Source organism: Mastigoproctus giganteus, chromosome 1 (assembly GCF_048544385.1).
Source record: "Mastigoproctus giganteus isolate SK-2022 chromosome 1, ASM4854438v1, whole genome shotgun sequence".
In the NCBI taxonomy this organism is placed as follows: Eukaryota; Metazoa; Arthropoda; class Arachnida; order Uropygi; family Thelyphonidae; genus Mastigoproctus; species Mastigoproctus giganteus.
Window position 1 is genome coordinate 158,528,510 of NC_143575.1, and position 23,680 is coordinate 158,552,189.

Here is a 23,680-nt window from a genome sequence, read left to right on the forward strand (position 1 = left end):
AACTTCTGAACTACTCAATCATAAAAAAAAAAAAATAAATAAAAAACTTGGATTTTTTTTCAATAACTTCACCTCTGATTAAAAACAGCAGATTTCATAAAACCCAATAAATTTTACACAAAAAAAAAAAAAAAAAAAAAAAACCTTCAGCAGAACAAAAACAATCCCGATAACAGAATCCAATAACACGGCTATTATTACTACAGCAGGAAGTACAATATGCACATCTATATCATGAAGCATTATACTGCTTGACTGTTGGGTACATATGAATTTGGCCTCTATGACAGCATAGAGGCATAGTGTTGCCAAACATCACCCATTTTGTGAGGTCTTAGTTTGAATCCTGTCAAATTTTTAAAGGCATCCTCAAACAAAGGCTGCAGCTAGCTGATCTCAGGTATGGGAGAAAAAGCCATCCTAGACTTTTCTGTGATTTCCAGCCCATATAACATACACTTTTATAGACCTAATACATTGACAAAAAATGGAATAAAGTATTAATACTTTAAAACGTTGTGTTTTAGCTTTAAAATAGGAATGAGGCAAAAATATCAATTGTAATCGGCAAAATTTTAATTTTATCAGATCCTGGTTATGTTTTTTACAATCCCCTCATCCCATTCAAACCAATATTTTTGGGTTTTTTTTTGACAGTTCACTGCTTCAAAGGTGACAAATTTTTTCTGCTTGTCAAAGTCACACCCTTTGACACCTTGAGCCCAAGGACAATGGCTTATTTCCTCCTTAATGTTGTGCTATGTTAGCTGGTTGCTTAACAAACTTCAGTTTCCTTCAGTGAGGAGAATGCTGACTGACACACATCTCAGCAAATTTCATAAAAAACAGAAAGACTGAATTTGTTGAGAACAAATAAAAAACTGTATTTGTGTACACATAATACAGGATGTTATATGGCACAACATGCTCAATAAATTCACAACTTTTCAATATTTATTATTTTTTAATGTGGTTTACATGGCATCTGGATAAAGCTAAAGGAAAAATAAAACAAACAGAAAATAATAGAAAAAACTGAAGTGCTTACCGCATTCACAATAAAACTGAACACCATAGTCAGAACATTGTTGTCCTTTAGCCTGAAGTGAGTTATAACAGAGTAATCCTCTATTTATTGAGCATTCAACTGCCCTATCTCCAGTTTCACTCCAATCAATAACTTTAACTTTTACACCTTTTCTTTTGATCCCACCTATTTTCTTTTGTGAAATACATTTAATATTTGTAATTTGACTGGGCTTGCAAAATTTGTACTTTTCTATTAAGTCAGTCAAGAGCTCAAAATCACCATCACCAGTGTAAGGTCTATCTGTATTATAAACTTTGGACCAACCAGGAATACAAATAGCTGGAGCACCAGTTGTCGGTTTTGGAGATGTGACTACTGGTCCTAAGGTAATAAAGAAAATGACGTTAATCTCAGAATCAGATAACTGATTATAACTATATATATTAGCAATATATACATTGTAATAAATGACATTTCTGCGAAAATGCTAAGTTTCTTGAAAATTTTTAAGTGTTACCGTTATGGAAAGGGCATAATATTTTAGCAGGTATTTTGAACTGGTTCAAGGAAACAACACTGTGCTGTATATGTGTACTATGTATAAAAAAAAAATAATAAGTGTTTTAAATTTTTACTAGTTGACTTTAATTAAATTTGAGAAGGCTACACAAATCATTATAGGAGTTGAGTTATTACAGATGGATGGACAGAAAAAGAAACAATAATTTCTATTGGTCTGACTTTAATGAAATTAGCATTTTAGCAGGGCATATGATGCAAGAAAGCAAGCTTGTATAGCATCAGCCAAAAAAAAAAAAAAAACCACCGTTCCACCCATCCTTTCACTCCAAATATTTGTTTAGTTCTGCTTTGAACTTATTTAAGTTGCTGACCTCCACTACAACAGATGGAAGTTTGTTCCAACGATCGACCACCAGGTGGTTAAAGGCAAATTTCTGCACATCTATTCTACAACTGTCTTTCCTCAATTTCAATTTATGCTCCCTCAGGTGAGTAATCTGAGCAAGAGGAAGAATCCCATTAGCATTGAGTTTGCTCAATCCATTCAAGGCCTTATACACCTCAATTAGATCACCTTGAGGTGCCTAGTCTCCAGAAGCTGCAATTTGAAAATCTTAAGCCTTTCTGGTTGGTGTTATTCATGTTTTTAAGTTAATAAATGTATTTATTATTATTATTTTTTTTTTTGGAGACTGTGATGGTGGCCACAGCTTGGTGGTGGGTGGGGGGGAGCTAGGCACATGCCTATTGGGTAATTCACATTAAAAGAATTGCTTTACTAATTGATATATATTAAAATTTCCACTTTTAAAAGAGGAATTTTTAATATATAGCAACACTACATTTTAATTATTAAAACTTCCATGATCATATGACTGGGTAATCTCAAATTCAAAAGGAAAGAAAAAAAAAAGAAAAAAAAAAGGTTTAATTTTAAAACTGCACAGTCTGTAACTATGATTTGCCATCTCATGGTTAGTCAATTTTGGGAGATTTTTTCTAGGTATGGAAAAAAAAAATTTTTTTTTTGTGAAACTAGTTTTTTATTTATTAACCTTAAAAACATAAAATTTAATCTTAATTTTATTATTACATTTACAATATTACTGGATGTTTAGGTTGCAAAACTTCTAATACCACGTGTCACCCTCAACAATATAAACAGACAATTTATTATCATTAATAGTGGATTAATACTGGAAGAACTGGCAACCTGTAACAACCTCTAATGTTTTCTCTCCCTTTTTGCCACTTTTTATGAATATTTGAATTCCTACCCCTTCTTAGTGTGCTGTTTTATTAAGCTAATGGTAGTGGGAGGTAACCTGAAAATAACATTTCACGTTAACTGTAGTCAATGATTGAAAATCTGAAATTTTATCTGCATTCCTAAATATAATATAATCAAACTTTTACTGCGATAGTTTCTGAAGTGTGTTTTTATAGTTTTCATATATAAATTGCATGCAAAAACCTTTCAGGGAAAGCAACTGTCCTTGGAACTTTTTGTCTTTTTGTTTAAAGAGTAGAATGATATTGGATAATGTTTCAGATTACTTGTTTTACTGTTACCACTAGTCAATGAACATTTAATATCTTATCCTGGTTGTTTATGAAAGATTAATTATTCTTTTCACAGAGTAAAAACAATAACACAAATCTAATATTCTCTCCAGTCCAGACAGGAAGAAAGATAGACAGATTCAAATTTCTTAAACTGCAAAGCATGCAAATTTGAAATATATATTGAAATAAATCTGAAAACAGAAGTAACTAATGGTACTGAATATATATAATAAATTTTTAAAGAAAAATTTTTATTAATACTTATACACATAATAAGCAGAATATGTACATGCACATGTTTGAAATTCTGTGTACTTAACAGTCATTTAAACTGGAAAATGGAAGAGAATCAGAGAATGATGTTTCTATTTAATGTCTAAAACATTTTTTTGCAATTAACAGAAAAATTACTATTATTTTTTGCTTTTTTGAAAATAAAAGGTGGAAAATGCATAGCATATTTTTAAAATACTTAATTTTTATTAAAACTTGAACCGAAAAGTACATACAATAAGCAATCCATTAAGGAAAATGTTTAAAAACTGGCACTGCTCAACAGAATCCAAAACAACCTGTAACAATTCCAAAAAAATTAAAAAGGGTGTTGGGTACCTTTCAGGTGACCAGCCACCATTTTTGCTACATTTTGAGGTATACTCTCACTGGGTTAATAATAATAATAATAATAATAATAATAATAACAACAGGATATTTGATGAAAACAGGAAGCCTTTTAAGTTGCTTCATTGGATCTCCCTTCCCCTAGGTCAAAGTGACACCTCAGGAGAAGGGTGCCATCTGATGTCACTCCCATAACTACCACCTGCCACTGGATGCAAAATCCAAAGCTAAAACAGGTCCACCTCCATAGCTGGAAGAAGATGAGAAGTAGAAATATTAAACATACTACATTGAGTGTGGTGCAGTATAAAGTCACTCACGTTCAGGCATTAGGCAAACGAGTCGGTTTGAGAAGTTGAAGAGAGTCTCCCGCAGATGACAGTGTAGTGAGTGGGGCTGTCTCCCATATGGCTACCGCTATTGAAGGGCAAGACCATCAGCACAACTATCTGGAAATACTTCCTACGCAACTGCACAAGTGACCACCCAGAAGGAAGAAAAGGCCAATGCATAATTAGGAGCATTGACATAAATATGGCCGACCGGGCTAACCAGGTGGGTAAAGTGCCTGCCTGGCAACCCAAAGGTCGCGGGTTCAAATCCCGCTTTGGGCTTGGATCAAAGTACTGCAAAAACCTTGGGAGTTGCATTATGGCCACAGGAGCCGATGCGCCAACAACTACCCAAAAAAAAAAAAAAAAAGAAAGAAATGAATATGTTCATCATGTGAGCATGCTATGAAGTAACAAAGCTGATATGACAATGTACAGGATAAATCTATGCACTTTTATTCACTTTTCAGGTCACTGAAAAGAAAATAGCTGACTAGAGACAGATCATCTCACAAAGAACCTGATAGTTCCTGTAATCTTGGAAAAAATCAACAAGATAGGAGCAACCAGCTAGAAAGAATAAAGAATATTAGCATTACCATTAGCATTAGTAGAGGCATTTGATGCAAGAAAGCAAGCTTATGCAGCATCAGCCAAAAAAAAAAAAAAAAAAAAAAGAAAAAAAAGTTAACATAAATAAATAAAAATAACCACTTCCACTTCACCCCTCTGTTCGTTCGAAATACCTGTCCAGCTGAGCCTTAAACTTATTTAGGCTATCAACTTCCACGACAAGGGATGGAAGTCTGTTCCACCTACCAACCACCCGCTGGCTAAAGGCAAATTTCCGCACATCTATCCTACATCGGTCTTTCCTCAATTTGAATTTATGCCCTCTCAGGTGATTATTCTGAGCAAGAGGAAGAATCCCATCAGCATTGAGCATGCTCAAACCATTCAAGGCTTTGTACACCTCTATCAGATCACCTCGCTGCTGCCTAGTTTCCAGACACTGTAATTAGCAAAACTTAAGCCTTTCTTCGTAAGAGCACCCCTTTGTCCCATTCACCAATCTTGTTGCCCTTCTCTGTACTCGTTCCAGCAGCTCTACATCCTTCTTGAAATGAGGCCTCCAGGCCTGTATACAGTACTCTAGGTGTGGCCTGACCATTGCCTTATACAAGGGAATAATCACCTCCTTATCCCTGCTAGAAAAATTCCTATATATCATTGACAATACACCATGAGCTACTCTTGCAGCCCGTCTGCACTGCTCAGAGAACTTCATATCTGCCTGCACAACCACCCCCAGGTCCCTTTCATTCTCTACCACTGTCAGTATAGTACCACAGAGTTGATATGTTGCTCTGGGGTTGCTGTTTCCCATATGTAGTACTTTACATTTGTCAATGTTAAACTTCATTTGCCACCTCGAAGCCCATCTGCTCAACCTTTCCAGATCCTGTTGCAGCAGCATAGTGTCAGTAGTGTCCTTGACAACCCTGCCAACCTTCGTATCGTCTGCAAACTTGGACATTAAGCCTGATATACCATTATCAATATCATTTATTAATACAGAAAACAATAAAGGACCCAATACTGAACCCTGAGGGACTCCACTAATAACATTAGTCCACGATGAGCAGTGTCCATTGATTACCACTCTCTGTCTTCTCCCCCTCAACCACCCCTTTATCCATAGCAGCAATTTGCCTCCAATGCCACACTGCTCCAATTTGTGCAGCAGTCTTCCATGTGCAACAGTATCAAAAGCCTTTCTAAGATCCAAGTATATAATATCAAAGTTATTCCCTGCATCCAGTTCCTTTGTGACTGCATCATAGTATCTAATCAAATTGGTCAGGCAAGACTTTCTCTTAACAAAACCATGCTGTGTCCTAACTATAACTGAAGTCTTGTCTAGATGATCCTGCAGTGCTTCTTTAACCAGTGCCTCCATTAATTTTCCGGGAACAGAAGTTAAACTCACAGGTCTATAATTACTTGTGTCAGCCTTTGATCCCCCTTTGTGAATTGGGGTCACATTTGCACATCTCCAGTCCATGGGTACCTCCCCTGAGTCCAAGGAAGCTCTCATAATTATGGCTAAGGGTTTGCTTACTTCCTTTGCTGCCTCCTTTAATTAGATAGTATGAATCAGAGCTGTAATACTCAATATGTTCTACGTTGATAATAATATTAGTAAATTAATAAGAGGAGTTTACCTCAATATAGTACGTGGAACACTTCCGTATGATACCCTCCAGAAATTAAAACGGAAAAAACGAAAAAATCGACAACTTACCGGTACATTAAAGTAAAATATAAATAATTAAAGTAAAATATAAATAATTAAATAATCAATTTAACATAATTCAAAATCAATTCAAAACAATTAAAATTCAAATTAACGCAATTAAAAGAATCTAACGAAAATATTCAAAACGATTTTCCTTCCTGAAGCTGACAATGCTTTTCGACCGACTGTCGTGATCACAGGAATGAAAATTACCGTATCAGGCTAAACCTGCAACTTAAATAGTGATTATGTGTCTTCGCGCATGCGCGTAAAGGTCCACGCATCGGAGATCAAATATGGCCGCCGAACATTAACAGAATTCTCGTGTAATTTAATTTCAACGGTTTCTGCAATTAATAGTCGCGTATAATTACGTTGAACGTTAAGTATTTTGGCCTCGTTAAATAAAAAAGTATGTTTTTCGTTAATGGCATGAAAGGCTAATTCTGACGCTGCTGAACGAGAAGCACGAACAGAGGCTTCGTGTTGATTTACACGGATATTAAGAGAAAACCGCGTGGAACTCTGATAAGACGAGTCGCAATCACCGCAAGAAATGTTGTATACTAGATCATTAATTTGTGTTGCGAACGCCGAAAGAACCGAGCGATTGTTCAGTATAGTGTGTAACTTCCGTATAGGCCTAGCTATAATTTTAAATTCGGTATCTTTAAAGAATCTGTTAAGCTGTTTGTGCCACTGTTCAACATATGGGACAGAAATAAAGTATTTTTTGATATTACTATTGTTGATTGGTGCAGTATTTTGTATCCTATCCTTAGCTTGTACCCTAATTCGATTTATTGTGTTAATGGGATAACCCCTGTTCAAGAATCTGCTAGTTAATATTTGTATTTCTGAGTCTAAAGCAGAATCCGTCGTTGAATATTTATAGGCATTTAGAAATTGATTAAAGATAATCGATCTTTTGTAGGTGAACGGGTGGTAGCTATTATAATGTAGAAGCATACCGGTGTTTGTGGGTTTTCGATAGATGCTAAATTGTATTTTGTTCGAGTCCCGGGTAAGCGTGAAATTTAGAAAGTTTAATGACTTAGTATCCGTATCTTCCCTTTCCAGTGTAAATTTGAGTCTAGAATGAATATTGTTAAACGAATGTAAAATATCTTGGATAGTACTACTATCGGTAATAACTAGAACATCGTCTAAATACCTCCCATAGTATGTGATACGGGGACAAAAAGGTGTCAAATGTATCTGCTCAATCGTTGAGAGATAGATCTCTGACATTAAGCCACTCAGGCTCAAACCCATTGGTAATCCAAAAATTTGTTTGTACACCTTGTCTCGAAAGGTGATGTAGTTAGCCTCAACTAATAGTTTAATTAAGTGAAAAATCTCCTTTATAGGCAGCTTCGTATAATTAATCGGTGTCGAGTTTTTATTTAACATATCCCAAATAATATCTAATGTGTATTCAACGTTTACATTCGTATATAATGATGTAACATCTAATGAGAATAAATTGTCATTGTCGCCGAGTCTACAGTCTTTAAGATTATTAAATAATGTATCGTAATTCTTAATCCCAAATTGTATAACCTGTCTAAAAGGTTTTATAATGTTATATACATGTGTGGCTAAGGCTGAAAATGCCGAGTTCCTGTAGGAAACAATAGGTCGAATCAGAAATCCAGGTTTGTGTAATTTTACCTGACCAAAAAGTGCAGGAATATTGTATGTTCTGGACTTCAATTCCTTCAACTGAACCATAGTAATGTAGTCGTTTTTACGATATGTGGTTAACGTTTTATTGTATTGATTTACCAAATTGGTAAACAGTGTCGGGTCCACTTCACAATAAGTGGAGCTATCAGATACAACTGAATCTAACTTATTAATATAATCATGTTTATCTAGTATTACCACTGTATCTCCTTTATCTGCCCTCTGTATAATAATGTCCTTATTTTCTCGAAGTTCTCGTAAAGCTGAACTGTCATGTGTATTCAATTTAGGAAGTCGTGTTTCTTTTATGTTATTCACTACTTGGTTAACTTGTTGAATAAATACATCTTTTTGTGGAACACTACGAAGTCCAAATTCAAAATCAATTACGCATTGTTTTTTTGGCAGCTTTCGAGGTGGTAAATTATAATTTAATCCTTTGGATAAAAGTGAAATCTGGTCCTGCGATAGTGTACACGAGGAAAGATTTGTAACCTGTTGATATGTCGGTTCGTTGGATACTGGGTGAGGGGGTGTTCGTGAACTAGCCGACATATTCTGTGGTAGTGCGTTATGTGTCTGTGGGGGGGGATGTCACCCAACTCGTGTGAACTTGGTCGCAAGCTCGCGACAATGTGTTAGAATTCGCATGAACGTGTCTTGAACTATTCGATAATGTTTGCAACTTATTAACGTGTCTGTTTTTTATTTCTGAGGCTTGTGCTTCCCGTCGCAAATCTATGGAGGTCTTCAATACAGACCAATCGTTCGGATGTAGATAATTTTTTTAATTTATCGCGAAGCTTCCTAACCTGGGAAAGGTATTTTTGTTTATCCGAATATCGAGATTTTAAGGCAAGCTTAACAATATTACGTGATGTCGCCAGTGATAGTTGTTTTATGCCTGAAATTTTTTGATTTAAATTTACCCTGGCAAACTTCGGAACGATGTTGTTTTGAAGGCAATATTTTAGGAAAGAAATATGGTAACTTTGGGCCGAGTACCTTAGTGTAGATTTAATGTAATTTTGTACCAAGCCATTCAAAAAATCTCCCATAATTGTGTGTATCGATTGTATACTACTGGAGAGACAGGAAGTGAATGAAATAGTCAATTTTTATTTAACGAGGCCAAAATACTTAACGTTCAACGTAATTATACGCGACTATTAATTGCAGAAACCGTTGAAATTAAATTACACGAGAATTCTGTTAATGTTCGGCGGCCATATTTAAAGTTAATGTTCGGCGGCCAAAGATCACAGAAGAATTCAGCAATGATATTAGGATGGAATTTGGTCTAGACAAATGCAAGACCCACAGATTGCGTCAGGGAAAATTAGTCAACCGAAACTACCAGCTCCTGACTGGTAAAGAGATCGAAGCTATGGCAGGAGAGGTCTACAAACACTTGGGGATGATGCAGGCTCAGCAGTTACAGCACAAGGAAATTAAGGCCTGCCTGACTGAAAAATACCATCAGAGACTCAGAATCTTGCTGAAAGCAAGGCTGAATGGAGGGAACACAGTTAAAGCTAAACACCTATGGAATCCCAGTGCTAACATACTCCTTCGGGGTCATAGATTAGACTAACACCAAGCTGGAGGATATCATGAGAAAGACTAGGATAATAATGACCAAGAGCCGCCAACACCACCCGAAATCTGCTGTGGAGAGGCTGACAACTGCCTGGACAGGAGGAGGAAGAGGTCTGATAGACCTCACTGAGCAAGAGAAGACATTTATAGTTAACTTTAAGGATTACTTCCAGAAACACACAGCAGCACTCCAGCTGGCCATAAGGAAGATAGACAAGCGGTATACCCCACCCAACCACGAGGTACAAATGAAGCTAGAAAGATGGGCAGAGAAGACACTCTATGGCAGCCACTACAATGATCTCTATCAAGATCACATAGATAAAATTGCTTCCAATGCATGGCTGATGAGCGTGACGCTCTTCCCCGAGACTGAAGGATTCATGCTCGCCATCCAATACCAAGTAATCAACAGTAGGAGCTATAGAAAATACATTAACAAGGAGCCCGGAGTGTTCGATGACACATGTCGGCGATGCCACCTGGCCTCAGAAATGATCCAACACATCACCGCGGGATGCAAGGTGATCATCCAGACTGAGTACACTCATAGACACGACAAGGTAGCCAGGATAATACATCAGAAGTTAGCAAGGAAATACCAGTTGATCGAAGAAAGTGTCACATACTACAAGTACAAACTGCAGGCAGTACTAGAGACCCCAACCCACACACGCTGTACTGGGACTGTGCCATAATAACGGATAGGACAATCCTGCACAACAGACAGGACATAACCCTTGTGGACAAGAAGGAAAAGGCTACCTATCTGACTGATATAGCAGTACCCATCACTGGCAATCTGCAGAAAACCCATGGGAGAAAAATCAGGAAGTACATGAACCTAAGACAGGAGATCAAAGAGATGTGGCATATGCAACAAGTAACGATCATCCCGATCATCGTGTCAACCACAGGTATGGTGCCAAAGACCCTACATAACAGCCTTGTAGCAATAGGTGTCCCAGTGAACACCTACAAGGAACTCCAGAAAATCACAATCCTGAACACCTGTAGGATAGTATGCGAGTTCCTCAATCACCAGTAACACCAGACATAACAACAACCACCCTGAGTACTTGGTAGCAATACCCGTGATGAGGTGAAACTTCCAATCAGGGAGAAATAATATAAGAGCAATAATAATAACAATAATAAATTAAATAAAAATAATAATAAATCCTAAACACCTGTAGGATAGTCAGAGAGCTCCTCAACCAACAGTAACACCAGACATTACAATCACCGGAGTGGAATCCCCAAAGCAGGGAGAAATAATATAAGAGCAATAATAATAATAATAATAATAATAATAATAACTTAAAACACTAGTTTTTATTACAATTAGCAATAATTATAAAATGGTTCTTATATCATAGGTCACATCACATTATTTTCTAATATAAATTCGAAATTTTCTGTAAATTTTGAGGGCGACATCTATATGCAATATTACATAAATTGCTATTACAGTAATGACACTCACGTGTGACAAGAGAGTGGAGGGTGTAGGCAGGCCAGCTGCCATAGGCCTGCATATCTTGATCTAGATCCTGGAAACTACAGAAAAGAGAAATTGGAGGAGAAAGCAGCCCTAGCAGAGCTATTGCTTCCTCCCATAGAACTCCGGACTAGATGTCTCAGTGGCTCCTTTTGACACTTAAGTATAGCTTATATCACTATCAATTTAAAAATATGAATACAGTCTACTTGAAAAAAAAAAAAAAAAAAACTGGAAAAAGTGAAGTTCTATTGAAATTATGATTTTCTGAAATGTATATACTCTATTTGGTTTTACATTGGATCAGCTCATTGGATGAGCTCCATACAGAATAATATTAACTCTCCTCCAGTGGTTCATCAATCCATGCTTTCTGATCATATGCCACTACTAATGCTAATGCCAACGTATGCTTTCAAATAAACATTTACAACTGCATATTTTAGGTAGAAGTTTAAAATAAAAGAAAAACAATAAATCTGAAAATGAATGCATAGTAGGTACTTAAAAAAAAAAAAAACACTTGCATGAGTGTGTCTAACGTAATGAACAACAGGCCAGTTTGTGATTTTGCTGCCTGTCTCAAAATTCGGTAAGCTGCCACTAATGAACAGAGTGCAGTAACAGGTAACAAGAAAATCAGCATAGTGCTACTGCAAGATGTGAAAAATTGCTGAAGCATGAATGTTCATGTAACACATCTGCACAAGTATATATTCTAAATACTTTCATTTAGAGATACTAAAGGAAGTGGGGGAGGCTTCATATTGTAGCATCCTAGATGATTGATAGTTCTGTCAGTGAATTCACATAAGGTTGCTGTTGGCAACATACTTCTATGGAACACTAGTGAACATTTTTATCAAAGTATACATTCTAAAATGTACTATTTCAAATATTAACATTATAAAATTCAAAATGTTTCTAGATTCCTTATAAGATGTTTTACCAGTTTAAGAGCTAAATTTTCACTGAAAATAACAAAACTGGAACAGGCACAATAGAGCCAAAGTAGCTTTTGCACCATAAAACTACAAACAAAACAAACAAACCTACAAACAAGTGCTAAATTCCTTCAAACATTTCTTAAGATTTCATTAGCATTAGAATTAGTACAAGCAAATTAGTACAAATTAGTACAAGCAAATTAGTACAAGCAAATTAGTACAAATTAGTACAAGCAAATTAGTACAAATATATGATTCAAGCTTATACAGCATCACCCAAAAAAAAAAAAAAAAAACTTACCTTGAATTTATTCAAACTATCAACTTCTACAACTAGGGATGGAAGTTTATTCCAGCAATCAACCACCTGTTGGCTAAAGGCAAATTTACGCACATCTATTCTACAACTGTCTCTCCTCGATTTGAATTTATGTCCACTCAGGCAACTAATCTGGACAAGAGGAATAACAATCCCATCAGCACTGAGCTTACTCATACCATTCAAGTCATTATATACCTCAATCAGATCACTTCGCAGGTGCCTAGTCTCCAGACACAGAAATTTACAGAACATAAGCCTTTCTTTGTAAAACAAACCCTTTGTTTCATTCACCAATCTCATTACCCTCCTCTGTACTCATTCCAGCTGCTCTAAATCATTCCTAAAATGAGGCCTCCTGACCTATATACAGTACTCGAGGTGTGGCCAGACCATTGCATAATACAAGGGTATAATAACCTCCTTATCCCAGATAGAAAAATTTCTGTATACCACTCACAAGACACCATGAACTATCCTTGAAGACTGTTGCTCAGAAAACTTCATATCTAACTGCATAATTACAACTGGGTCTTTTTCATTCTCTACCACTCTACCACACATTTGATACATTACTCTGGAGTTATTGCTACCCATATGCAGTACTTTACTTTGCATTTGTCAAGGTTAAACTTCAGTTGCCACTTCTCAGTCCATCTTCCCAACTTATCTAGACTCAGTTGCAGTAGTATGCTGTCATTAACCACCCTGCCAATTGTATCATCTGCAAATTTGGACATTAAGCCTGATATACCTTCATCAATATCATTAATAAATACAGAAACCAACGATGGCCGAACACCAAACACCGACCTCTGGGGGACTCTACTAATAACATTAGTCGACAAAGAGCAGTGTCCATTGATTACCACTCTCTGTCTTCTCCCACTCAACCATTCTTTTATCCATTGCAGCAACTTGCCCTTAATGCCATACTGCTCTAATGTGCACAGTAGCCTTCCAGGTGTAACAGTATCAGAAGCTTTCCTAAAATCCAAAATATGATATCAAAATTATTTTTTGCAACCAGTTCCTCTGTGACCACGTCATAGTATCTATTTAAATTTGTCAGACAAGACTTCCCCTTAACAAATCCATGCCATATCAGAACTATAGCTCCAGTCTTGTCTGGATGATCCCGCAGTGTTTTTTAAACAGTGACTCCATTAGTCTCCTTGAAATAGAAGTCAAACTAACAGGTCTGTAATTGTGACCCTTTGATCCCCCTTTATGAACTGGGGACAAATTTACACATCTCCAGTCCATGGGAACCTCCCATGAGTCCAAGGAAGCCTTCATAATTATGCTTAAGGGTTTGCTTATATCCCTTGCTGCCTCGCTTAATACAACTGGATAGGTGCCATCCACCACTGGTGCCTTTTTCGGTTCAATGAAGGAGAAATTGTTCAATTAGGAACAATTTCTCCTTCACTTTGCTCTCAGTTATTATAAAATGATTTAGCTCCCTGCTAGAAGTTGATAAGCTTCTGACTTCCACTTCCCTACAGACTTCTTCATGTGTGAATGTAGATGCAAAATATTCATTCAGTTTGTTAGCTAGTTCAACAGGTTCATCAACAATCGAACCATTGACATCAAGTGGACCAATCTGATTTATCCTTTTCATTCTAGAGTTTACATTAGTAAAAAAGGCTTTGCTGTTTTTCTTTGAATCCTTTTCCAAAGATTTCTCATAATCAGCCTTCGCTTGCCTAACCTCATTTGTGACTTGATTTCAGACCTTGCTTATGTCGACCATAGACTTCTGTGTCGCTTGATAATATATATACATTCCATGGATTTTTCTACTCTGCCATAAGTCTCATTAGTTCATCTGCCATCCATTTGGGTCTAAACCATGAACAGTATTTCTTAGTTGGGACGAAAAGCCTAGTAGATTCCAAGATTACTTCCTTGAATGCTTCCCATTTAGAATTTGCTGTTGGTAATCTCATCAGTAGATCCCATTGTCTAGAATTTAAAAACTGTCTCAGACCACCATAGTCACCTTTAAAAAGCAAAAACATTTCCTTTACCCCTGACGGTAGTTACATTTTTGAGTAAATCCCACATTAGCACACTGTGGTCACTACCACCTAGTGGTTCCTTTATCTGCTTATTCTCAATGCATGAAGAATCACTGCTGATAATCAGTCCAAGAGTATTACTCCATCTAGTTGCCTCTCGAACATGCTGCTGTAGAAAAGAATCATCCAAAAAATCCACAAAGGCCTTGCTAGTGTGCGAGTGACCAACCCACAAGTTCCAGTCAATATCTGGGAAGTTAAAATCCCCATTATAAGACAATCTGATTTCTTGGCTCGCTTTATTTCTCTGTACAGTTGTTCACTGTAATCATCAGTCATTAGGCTATAATACACTCCTACTCTCAATTTTGATTTCTAGGTTTTTCTTCTTCTTATTATTATTATTAGCAAAAGCAGCATATTAAAAAAAACAGCATAGGTCCTGTTCCACGTATCCTTTTTGCACAATATATTTCCTGTCTCCCTGACAATTGAGTCACCAACAATAACTTGCTCCTGTGGGACCAACTCATTCTGCCTTGACGATTGCCATTGCATTGCCTGATGCACAAGAGTGAGCTCTGGTGTTGAGTTGGGCAGTTGAGAGCTTGATGGGTCCCCCATTTTAATTCCTCCGACAGGTTATCTACCCTACTCATCAGACTCCGATCAGAATGCTGAGTTGGCTCCTAATTCCTTGACAGGCTTTTTTTTTTTTTTTTTTTTTTTTTTTTTTTATGTGAACCCCAAACACGAGAGATATTAGAACCTATATTACTTAGTACCGTGCTTGGGTTGGAGGTTGAGAAGATGAAAGATGTTATTTGTTGACATTCAACTTGAACTTCTGTAGATTGTAATTTTCAGGAAATACGTATGAAGGAAGGTTGTTCCAGAAAACGGCAGTTGAATGAATAAATGAGGAAGATGAAAAGATGGTTCTGTGGGTTTGAAGTTGGCCAGTAAATGGATGTTGGCTGGTGGCGCCACGTGTTTGGACTGTTTTGAAAGAAAGAGCGGGAATTATAGAAGCCAATTCGGAAGAACAGTGCCCGTGGAAGTATCTGTAGAAGAGGCATGCAGCAGAAACAGTACGTCTATGAGAAAGTGAGTGGAGAGACTCTGTTAGAGATGAATCATTAATTAACCTAACTGTCCTCTTCTGAATGGATTCAAGAAGCCTGAGAGAGGTTTTGGGGGGCACCACCCCAGATGTGGGAACAATATTCCATGGCAGGGCGGATTTGCAATTTATACGGAGTGAACAGCTGTTTGGAAGAAAAGTAACGCCAAGAGCGAAAGAGAAAACCAAGTTTTTTAGATGCAGAGGAAGCAATATTTGTATTGTACTTGTGCCAAGAGAGATTAGAAGTCAGGGTAATCCCCAAAAGAGATATATCAGTTTGCCTAGAAATCGGAGTGTCACTAAAGATAAGCATAGGAGTAGAAGAATCTTTTTTGCGAGATATAAGACAAGACTGAGTTTTAGAAGGGTTGAAATCAACTAAGTTGTCTTTGCCCCACTCGAGAATTACCTGAAGATCGGCATTTAAGGAATTGGTAGCAGATTTTTGAGAAGTTGAAGCTGATTCCGCAGGACAAGGTTTCTCAAAATGGAAAGTGAAATGCAATGTGCTATCATCAGCAAAACTATGCATAGGATTTCCAGTCAATGGAAGAAGGTCATTAATATACAAGCGGAAAAGAGTGGAGGAAAGAACTGAACCTTGGGGGACACCGGCATTAGTAGAGAAGTTAGAAGACAAAGAGCCATCTACCATCACCCTCAGTGAGCGATCGGAGAGAAAACTGGATAACCAATTACTAAAAACAGTTGGCATAAGATGGAAGCTTGTTTAGAAGACCTTTATGCCAAACAATCAAAAGCCTTTGAGATGTCAAGAGCAACTACTTGTGTTTCACAGAACCTTTCCATTGAATTAGTCCATAAATGGGTAACATAAGCCAGAATATCACCAGTGGATCGACACTGACGGAATTCCTGCTGGCGATCGTTGATCAGATGGAAGGTTTCTAGGTAGTTTAAGAGTTGGTGGTTAATTGATTTCTACATTACTTTAGAAAGAGTAGAAGTAATTGCAATGGGACGATAATTGGATGGGAGGGATTTGTCACCCTTTTTAGGAACTGACTGTATACGAGCAAATTTCCAAACAGAAGGAAAAACACCTTTGGAATAAGAAAGTGAAAAAAGGCGGCAAAGAATAGGAGTAAGTTCAGGAGCACAGGTTTTGAGAACAAGTGGAGAAATACCATCAGGACCTGGAGCTTTCTTAGCATCAAGATTCATCAAAATCCTTCTGATATCCTTTTGTCGGAAGACCACAGGAGGCATTGAATGGAGTGTGTTGGGAATGGTGGGAGGTTTTTTACCAAGATCATTAATACACGAGCTGGAAGAAAAATTGGATGCTACCAGGTCAGCTTTATCCTTGGCTGAAGCGACAACAGAACCATCTGGTCTGGACAGAGGTGGGAACAGAGATGGGCAAAGGATGCGACCAATAGCTTTGGCAAGAGACCAGAATGCTCGGCTACCATTAGGGCAAGAAGCAAGTTTTCTACTCTTAGCCTGTTCAAAGTCTAGTTTGGACTGATTAATAACTGCTTGACAATTGTTGAGAGCTTTGGTGTAGGCAGAAAATGAAACTGAAGAATTAAAACCAAGCCAATTACAATATACAACATTCTTCTCTTGAATAGCCTTAGCACATTTATTGGAAAACCAAGGTTTAGATAAAGGACGAGATTTTAAAGTGGAGTGTGGGATAAAGGATTCCATTCCTGTAAGAATAATTTCACTGACACGATCTGAACAAACGTTGATATCAGAAGTTTTGAAACAGTAATCCGACCAAGGAAAAAGAAGAAAAGAAGTCTCGCAGGTCATCCCATTTTGCATTCTTGTAATTCCAAACAACACGAGGTTGGGAATAGCCATGAGATAAAGGTTCCATTGGAGAAGAGACAATCACCAAGTTGTGATCTGAAGTGCCTAAAGGACCTCTCACTTCGACTGTGTACTTAGAAGGGTTGTTTGTGAGAAAAAGATCAAACGTATTGGGATTGTCCGGTATACTTGTAAGTAAATGAACAATCTGTGCTAGGTCATTAGTAATTGCAAAAGTCTCAGCATCTAGACTTGCTGGGTCGGCGTGACTAGAAAACGGAAGCCAGCTGGTGTTGTGAACATTAAAATCACCAAGGAAAATTATCTCACTGTTAGGAAAGTTGGACTGGAGAAAGTCCAGTTGCAAAGAGAGGAAGTCAGAGAGCCCCAAGTGATTAGTGGAGTTGGGAGAACAGTAGAGACAACAGATGAATTTGGCACAATGAGGTAGAGAGATTTTAAACCAGAGAAGATCAAAGAGAGGAGATTCCAAATTGCCAAGTCTCTGACAGGGAATATCAGAACGGACATATGCACAAGTACCACCTTCGAGGCGAAAGGAATCATACAGCGAATAATTTGGGCATCTGAGATGAGCAGTAGTTGAATCAACCGATAACTGAGATTCTGTCAGAAAAAGTACATGGGGTTTGGCAGACTGCAAGTGGAAATGGACATCGTTGAGATTAGAATTGACACCACATATATTTGTGAAATGAATTAGGAAGTGCTTGGAGGTTTAGATCTTTTTGCAAATAAGCTTGCTCTATTAGTTTGACAATTCATGGTGTATTCAATAGTAAGAAAAAGTGGGTGGGGCATGCTGTATGAAGTAATGAAATTTTTGGGTATGGCATACACGTGGTAAGAATATACCCAGATCCTTGACATATCGTGGCCTCGACAATGCTCCCCACATACACACTACTTGGACTCCCTCCAGTCACTATCTGGCAGAGTAGAGGTAGCAAGATCCACTAGCTGATCCGGAAGCCTCCTAGAGAGTTACCAATAGGTTCGGTCCGGTGTACTAACTAGCGACCGGCCTGCGAACACCGTTTTAGAGCTGTACCCTTGAAATGTAAGGAATACTGGATCTTGCCACGACATTCATCATAACCTTAAAAGTCATCAATCATACTGCATGATGGAAGAGATAGGGAAGAGTTGACCGGAACTTAGCGCTAGAGACTAAACATGGGTTCCACCAATTCAAGCCTCCAATAAGCAAAGTGGTGGTATTTCACCTGTTGATGAGAGTCATCTACCACCTAGTACTGCCTGGTAACATAGAGGCGGCATTCCTCCACGTGGTGTGGGCACCACGCCTCGACCCCTGCTTACATTGGTTCACACCTGGGTGGTCACCCACCATGTACTTGTGCATGGAGGTCATACCCAGGATTACTAGTAGTCCCACCATTGTGAAGGTACAAGCAGAGGATCTGGCTGTCACAGACCGTCTGGACTTTGCTGAAATCGGGTCCACTTGACTTGAGTGTCACCCGAATATCATGTAGGTGCCTACATGTCTAGGCTCTGCACCTAGCACACAAAAAGACATCTTCCTTGGCTAGATTATGTCCTGTTCCAAATAGTTCTGCAAATATTTCACAAGTTGCACATTTTTTAGGCTGCGATGCATGGGAGATTCGCTCCATTCGGTTCTTCCCTGAGTGACAGCACTCCCGCTACTTTGTGCACGTTGCTTTGCTGCTCTAAAGTGGGGGATTTCCATTTAAATACGATTTAATTAATTAACAATGAAAATTAATAAGGTTAATAAATTTAATTTATTAATACACTATACTATACTACTTGACTATACAATATTATACTATTAGTTTTCTGTTATACCTGACGTTTATACCATCTAGTTTTATGTTAGACCTTATGCTGTCAAGTTCAAAATATATGCTATCAAGTTACACCACACCATAATTATCACAATGTAAAATTAGTTATATTCTTAGCTAAATACAAAAGATATATGCCCAGAAAGTGATTAAAAACGTCAAACTACTTATTACAATTAAAACCCTAGTATTCTTCAGGGCTACTGGTTATGTGTAACGATATTTGCAACCGAAATTCCGATACAACAGCAGTATAATTAGTGAGTCATAATTTACAAAATCAGTAGTTAAATTTTAAAATAAGCTCATGAACGCTACTATACCTATTTAATCTATTTGTAAAACACAAATTAATATGTTAATTAATCAAAAATACAATAAAATGTGTAAGAAACACTTATAGTTTGTATTAGCTCAAGAAGTCTACGTCTTCACACCTACAACAGTGTTATTAGCATTAGCATTAGCATTAGTAGAGACATGTAGGCACCTCCGTAGCCAAGTGGGCAGGAGCAGCAATGTGCAGCACACACTTCTTGATTAGACCGGGGTTCGATCCCATGTTCATTAAATATGGAGGATGCAGGAAGGTCAGGAAATGACCACTGCATATCCGCAGAGAAATATGACCTTAGTTGCTAATGCTCCTTAAAAAAAAAAAAAAAAAAAAAAAACAAATAACAGTAGAGACATACGATGCAAGAAAGCAAGCTTATGGAGCATCAGCCAAAAAAAAAAAAAAAAAACCTCCCATTGTACCCCTCCATTGATTCCAAATGCCTGTCCAGCTCAGCCTTAAATTTATTTTGGCTATTAGCTTCCACAACAAAAGACGGAAGCCTGTCCCACCAATCAACTACCCACTGGCTAAAGGCAAATTTCTGCACATTTATTCTACAACTATCTTTCCTCAATTTGAAACTGTGCCACCTCACGGGTTATTACTCTGAGCAAGAGGTAGAATCCCATCAGCATTTAGCTTGCTCAACCCATTCAAAGCCTTATACATCTCAATCAGATCACCTCGCAGGTGCCTACTCTCCAGATGCTGCAGTTTGCAGAACTTAAGCCTTTTTTGGCAAGAGCACCTCTTTGTTCCCCTCACCAATCTTGTTTCCCTTCTTTGTACTCGTTCTAGCAACTCTACATCCTTCCTAAAATGATGCCTGACCATTGCCTTGTATAACGGGATAATCACCTCCCTGTCCCTGCTAGCAAAATTCCTATATATCATTGACAAGTCTCCATGTGCACTCTCAGCGAACCTCATATTTGACTGCACATTACCCCCGGGTCTTTTCATGTTCCACTTCCCTGAGTGTAGTACCACACAGTTGTATGTTTCTCTTCAGTTAGTATTATTATTATTATTATTAGCCATATGGTGCAAGGAAGCCTGAGGCTTATGCTGCACCCGCCAGAAAAAAAAAAAATTTCTGAATTACCCCAAGAGAGAGAGAGAGAGAGAGAACAAGAGGCCGAAGTAGAAGGTAATCAGCAAGAAAGAGAAGAATGATGATATCCAGCTCAGGACCCTGGGTATGCCAAGCCCATACTCACCAGATGTGAGCCCCCAGGGTTTACATAAGGTTTCAACTGGTTTCAACTTGTGCTTTGATTTCTGAAACCTTCTAATTTCAAAAATCACTGCATATAATTGTTATTATAGGTAATCTTTTCAAATTTAACCCTAAACTACATTCATAAAGCTTCCATAATTGCATAATTCTGCAATCATCTTTATCACGTTTATAGTAGCAGATGAATCTTCGGGGGGGGGGATCATCAGGGCTGCTTTTCTTTTCCAGTTTCTTGTTTCCTCTAGCTCCTCCATTCCTTCCTGTATGGTAGGTCTGCTCCCACTAATGCTATGAAATTTTTATTATCTGAAAGTTAATTTTTATTATCTATTGCTACCCATATGCAGTACTTCGCATTTGCCAATGTTAAACTTCAGTTGCCACTTCTAAGCCCATTTGCCCAACTTATCTAGATCCAGTTGGAGTAGCATACTGTTTTTACTGTCGTTAACAACTCTGCCACCCTTTGTATCATCTACAAACTTGAACATTAAACCTGATATACCTTCATTAATATCAGTGATAAATATACAAAACAACAATGGGCCCAACACCGAACCCTGGAGAACTCCACTAATAACATTTGTCCACAAAGAGCAGTGTCCATTGATTACCACTCTCTGTCGTCTTCCACTCAACCATCCCTTTATCCATTGTAGCAACTTACCCTTAATGCCATACCTCTCCAATTTGAACAGCAGTCTTCCTTATGCAACAATATCAAAAGCCTTCCTAAAATCCAAGTATATGATATCAAAATTATTTTTGGCATTCAGTTCCTTTGTGACCACATCATAGTATCCAATCAAATTGGTCAGATAAGACCTCCCTTTAACAAACCCATGCTGTGTCTTAACTATTACTGCAGTCTTGTCTAGATGATCCTGCAATGCTCTTTAACCAGCGATTCCATTATTTTCCTCGAAACACAAGTTAAACTAACAAGTCTGTAGTTACTTGTGTCACCTTTTTAACCCGCTATGTGAATTGGTGATACATTTGCGCACCTCCAGTCCATCGGGACCTCCCCCTGAGTCCAAGGAAGCTCTCATAATTATGGCTACGGGTTTGCTTACTTTTTTTTTTTTTTTTTTTTATGAAAACCCCAAACACGAAAGGTATCAAAACCTATAGTACTTAGTACCGTGCATGGGTTGAAGGAGAAGTATGGGGGGAGGGGGATGCCGGAATCTTTGCTCTAGAGACTAAACATACTTCCTTTGCTGCCTCCTTTAATGTAACTGGATAGATCCCGTCTGCCCCAGGTGCCTTCCTTATGTTTAACTTCAACAATTTCTCCTCCACTTTTTCTCTTATAGGTGTGATTATGTCAGAAGTAGAAGGTTATCTGTTATAGGTATAAAAAAGTAGATGGTATATCTGTTATAGGTGTGATTATGTCAGATGTAGAAGGGAATCACCAAATTAATCTGTTCCCAGTCCCCCATAGCTGAGTGGGGACAAATACATTTAAATTATGGAACACTTTTAAAGAAAAAATCACATAAGCCATGAACACATACACATACCATTTAGAAAATATTGCAGGATGAGGATGCCAAAATGGCATCCTCCTCCTGCAATATTTGTACCAGCATGTAAGTCAAAGTGTTAGGGGTTAGAACATTCTTGACATCATAATTACTAACAAATGAGATGACGTCATTAGGCTTAAAGTACAGGAATGCTGATGAGGCTAGTAGGGGCCAGACGTGTTCAAAGCCGCTAAGTGGATTTGTCTTATTTATTGATTTGAAATTATTGTTTTTCTAAAACTTTTGATTTAAATTTAGTAGTATAGCATTATTTTGTGATTTTCTGATTAATCTGGTGTATTTATTCTTTACTCGGCCTTGCAATTGCATAAAAGTATCGGTAAGCGTATCCACAAGTGGATACGCTTACCGATATTCGCAACTCCGCTGAACGAGAAGTTTTTTTTTTTTACCCATATTTAGCAGCTTATTGAATATTTTTTACATCAAATTATTTTTTGTAAGTAGCTTATAGACCTAGAAAGGATCGTTAGTTTATTCTGAATTGAGACAGCGAGATTTGAAAGTTAATTAATACTTAAGTGTCCATAGATTACCGTTCGTAACTTCACGCCTTTGTCTTGTCATACGATCGTTATATATCAAACCTAGATAGCGTTAGTATAGTATAGGTTATAATATTTTCAGTGATCGGTAAAATCTATTAAACTTGTTGAACTTCGTTGGCATTTAAATTGTACTTTTAACTAAATACATATACCAACTTAGATTACAAATGTAACATAATTAATTAATACATAACTGATACGGAAGTTATATAAAGGGAACTTGGAGATAATTAATACTTGACACTAAAAAATATATATCGGGTTATAACTGTGTTGGGAGATACGTTAGGGTTATAAACTGAAATTGAAATTTTATTTAAATTAAAAGAAATCATGACTCAGACCAGAGCAGCAAAACAAAAGGCTCAAGCTAACGGAAGTGCTGTGGCTAAGAGGAGAACTGACGGGGGCAGTTGACTTCTGAATCACAGCCTTCTAAAATGCACAGCTTGCATGATGTTTGTGGAGCATTTAGGTACGGGACATGATATTGCCATGGGGAATGTCTCTGTGTGTGCGCGATGCAAGGAGTGTATCGAAATCAGGCAAAAACTCAGCGTTCTTATGGGCCTATATGAGAGCTTGAAGAACAGGGTGGATGCCCTCGAAGGAACTAAATTGAGGGGCCCATCAAGCTCTCAGCACATCAATGCCAGAGCTTGCACTTGGTCGTCGCGCAACACAGCGGCAACCCCCAAGGCAGAATGCGCTGATCCCAAAGGAACTAGTAGTTGTTGGTGACTCTATTGTCAGGGAAACGGGGAACATGCTTTGTAA

General features: G+C 37.7%; 1 protein-coding gene across 2 annotated transcripts in view; it reads right to left on the bottom strand.

The window, feature by feature from the left end:
- Positions 1 to 23,680, bottom strand: part of LOC150091211 (hemocytin-like) — a 1,750,539-nt gene that overhangs the window by 950,552 nt on the left and 776,307 nt on the right. For both annotated transcript variants that reach the window (XM_090374755.1, XM_090374750.1), the window contains one exon: positions 1,049 to 1,411. In XM_090374755.1, the coding sequence (XP_090230881.1) occupies positions 1,049 to 1,411 (363 nt within the window). The remainder of the gene's footprint in view (positions 1 to 1,048; positions 1,412 to 23,680) is intronic.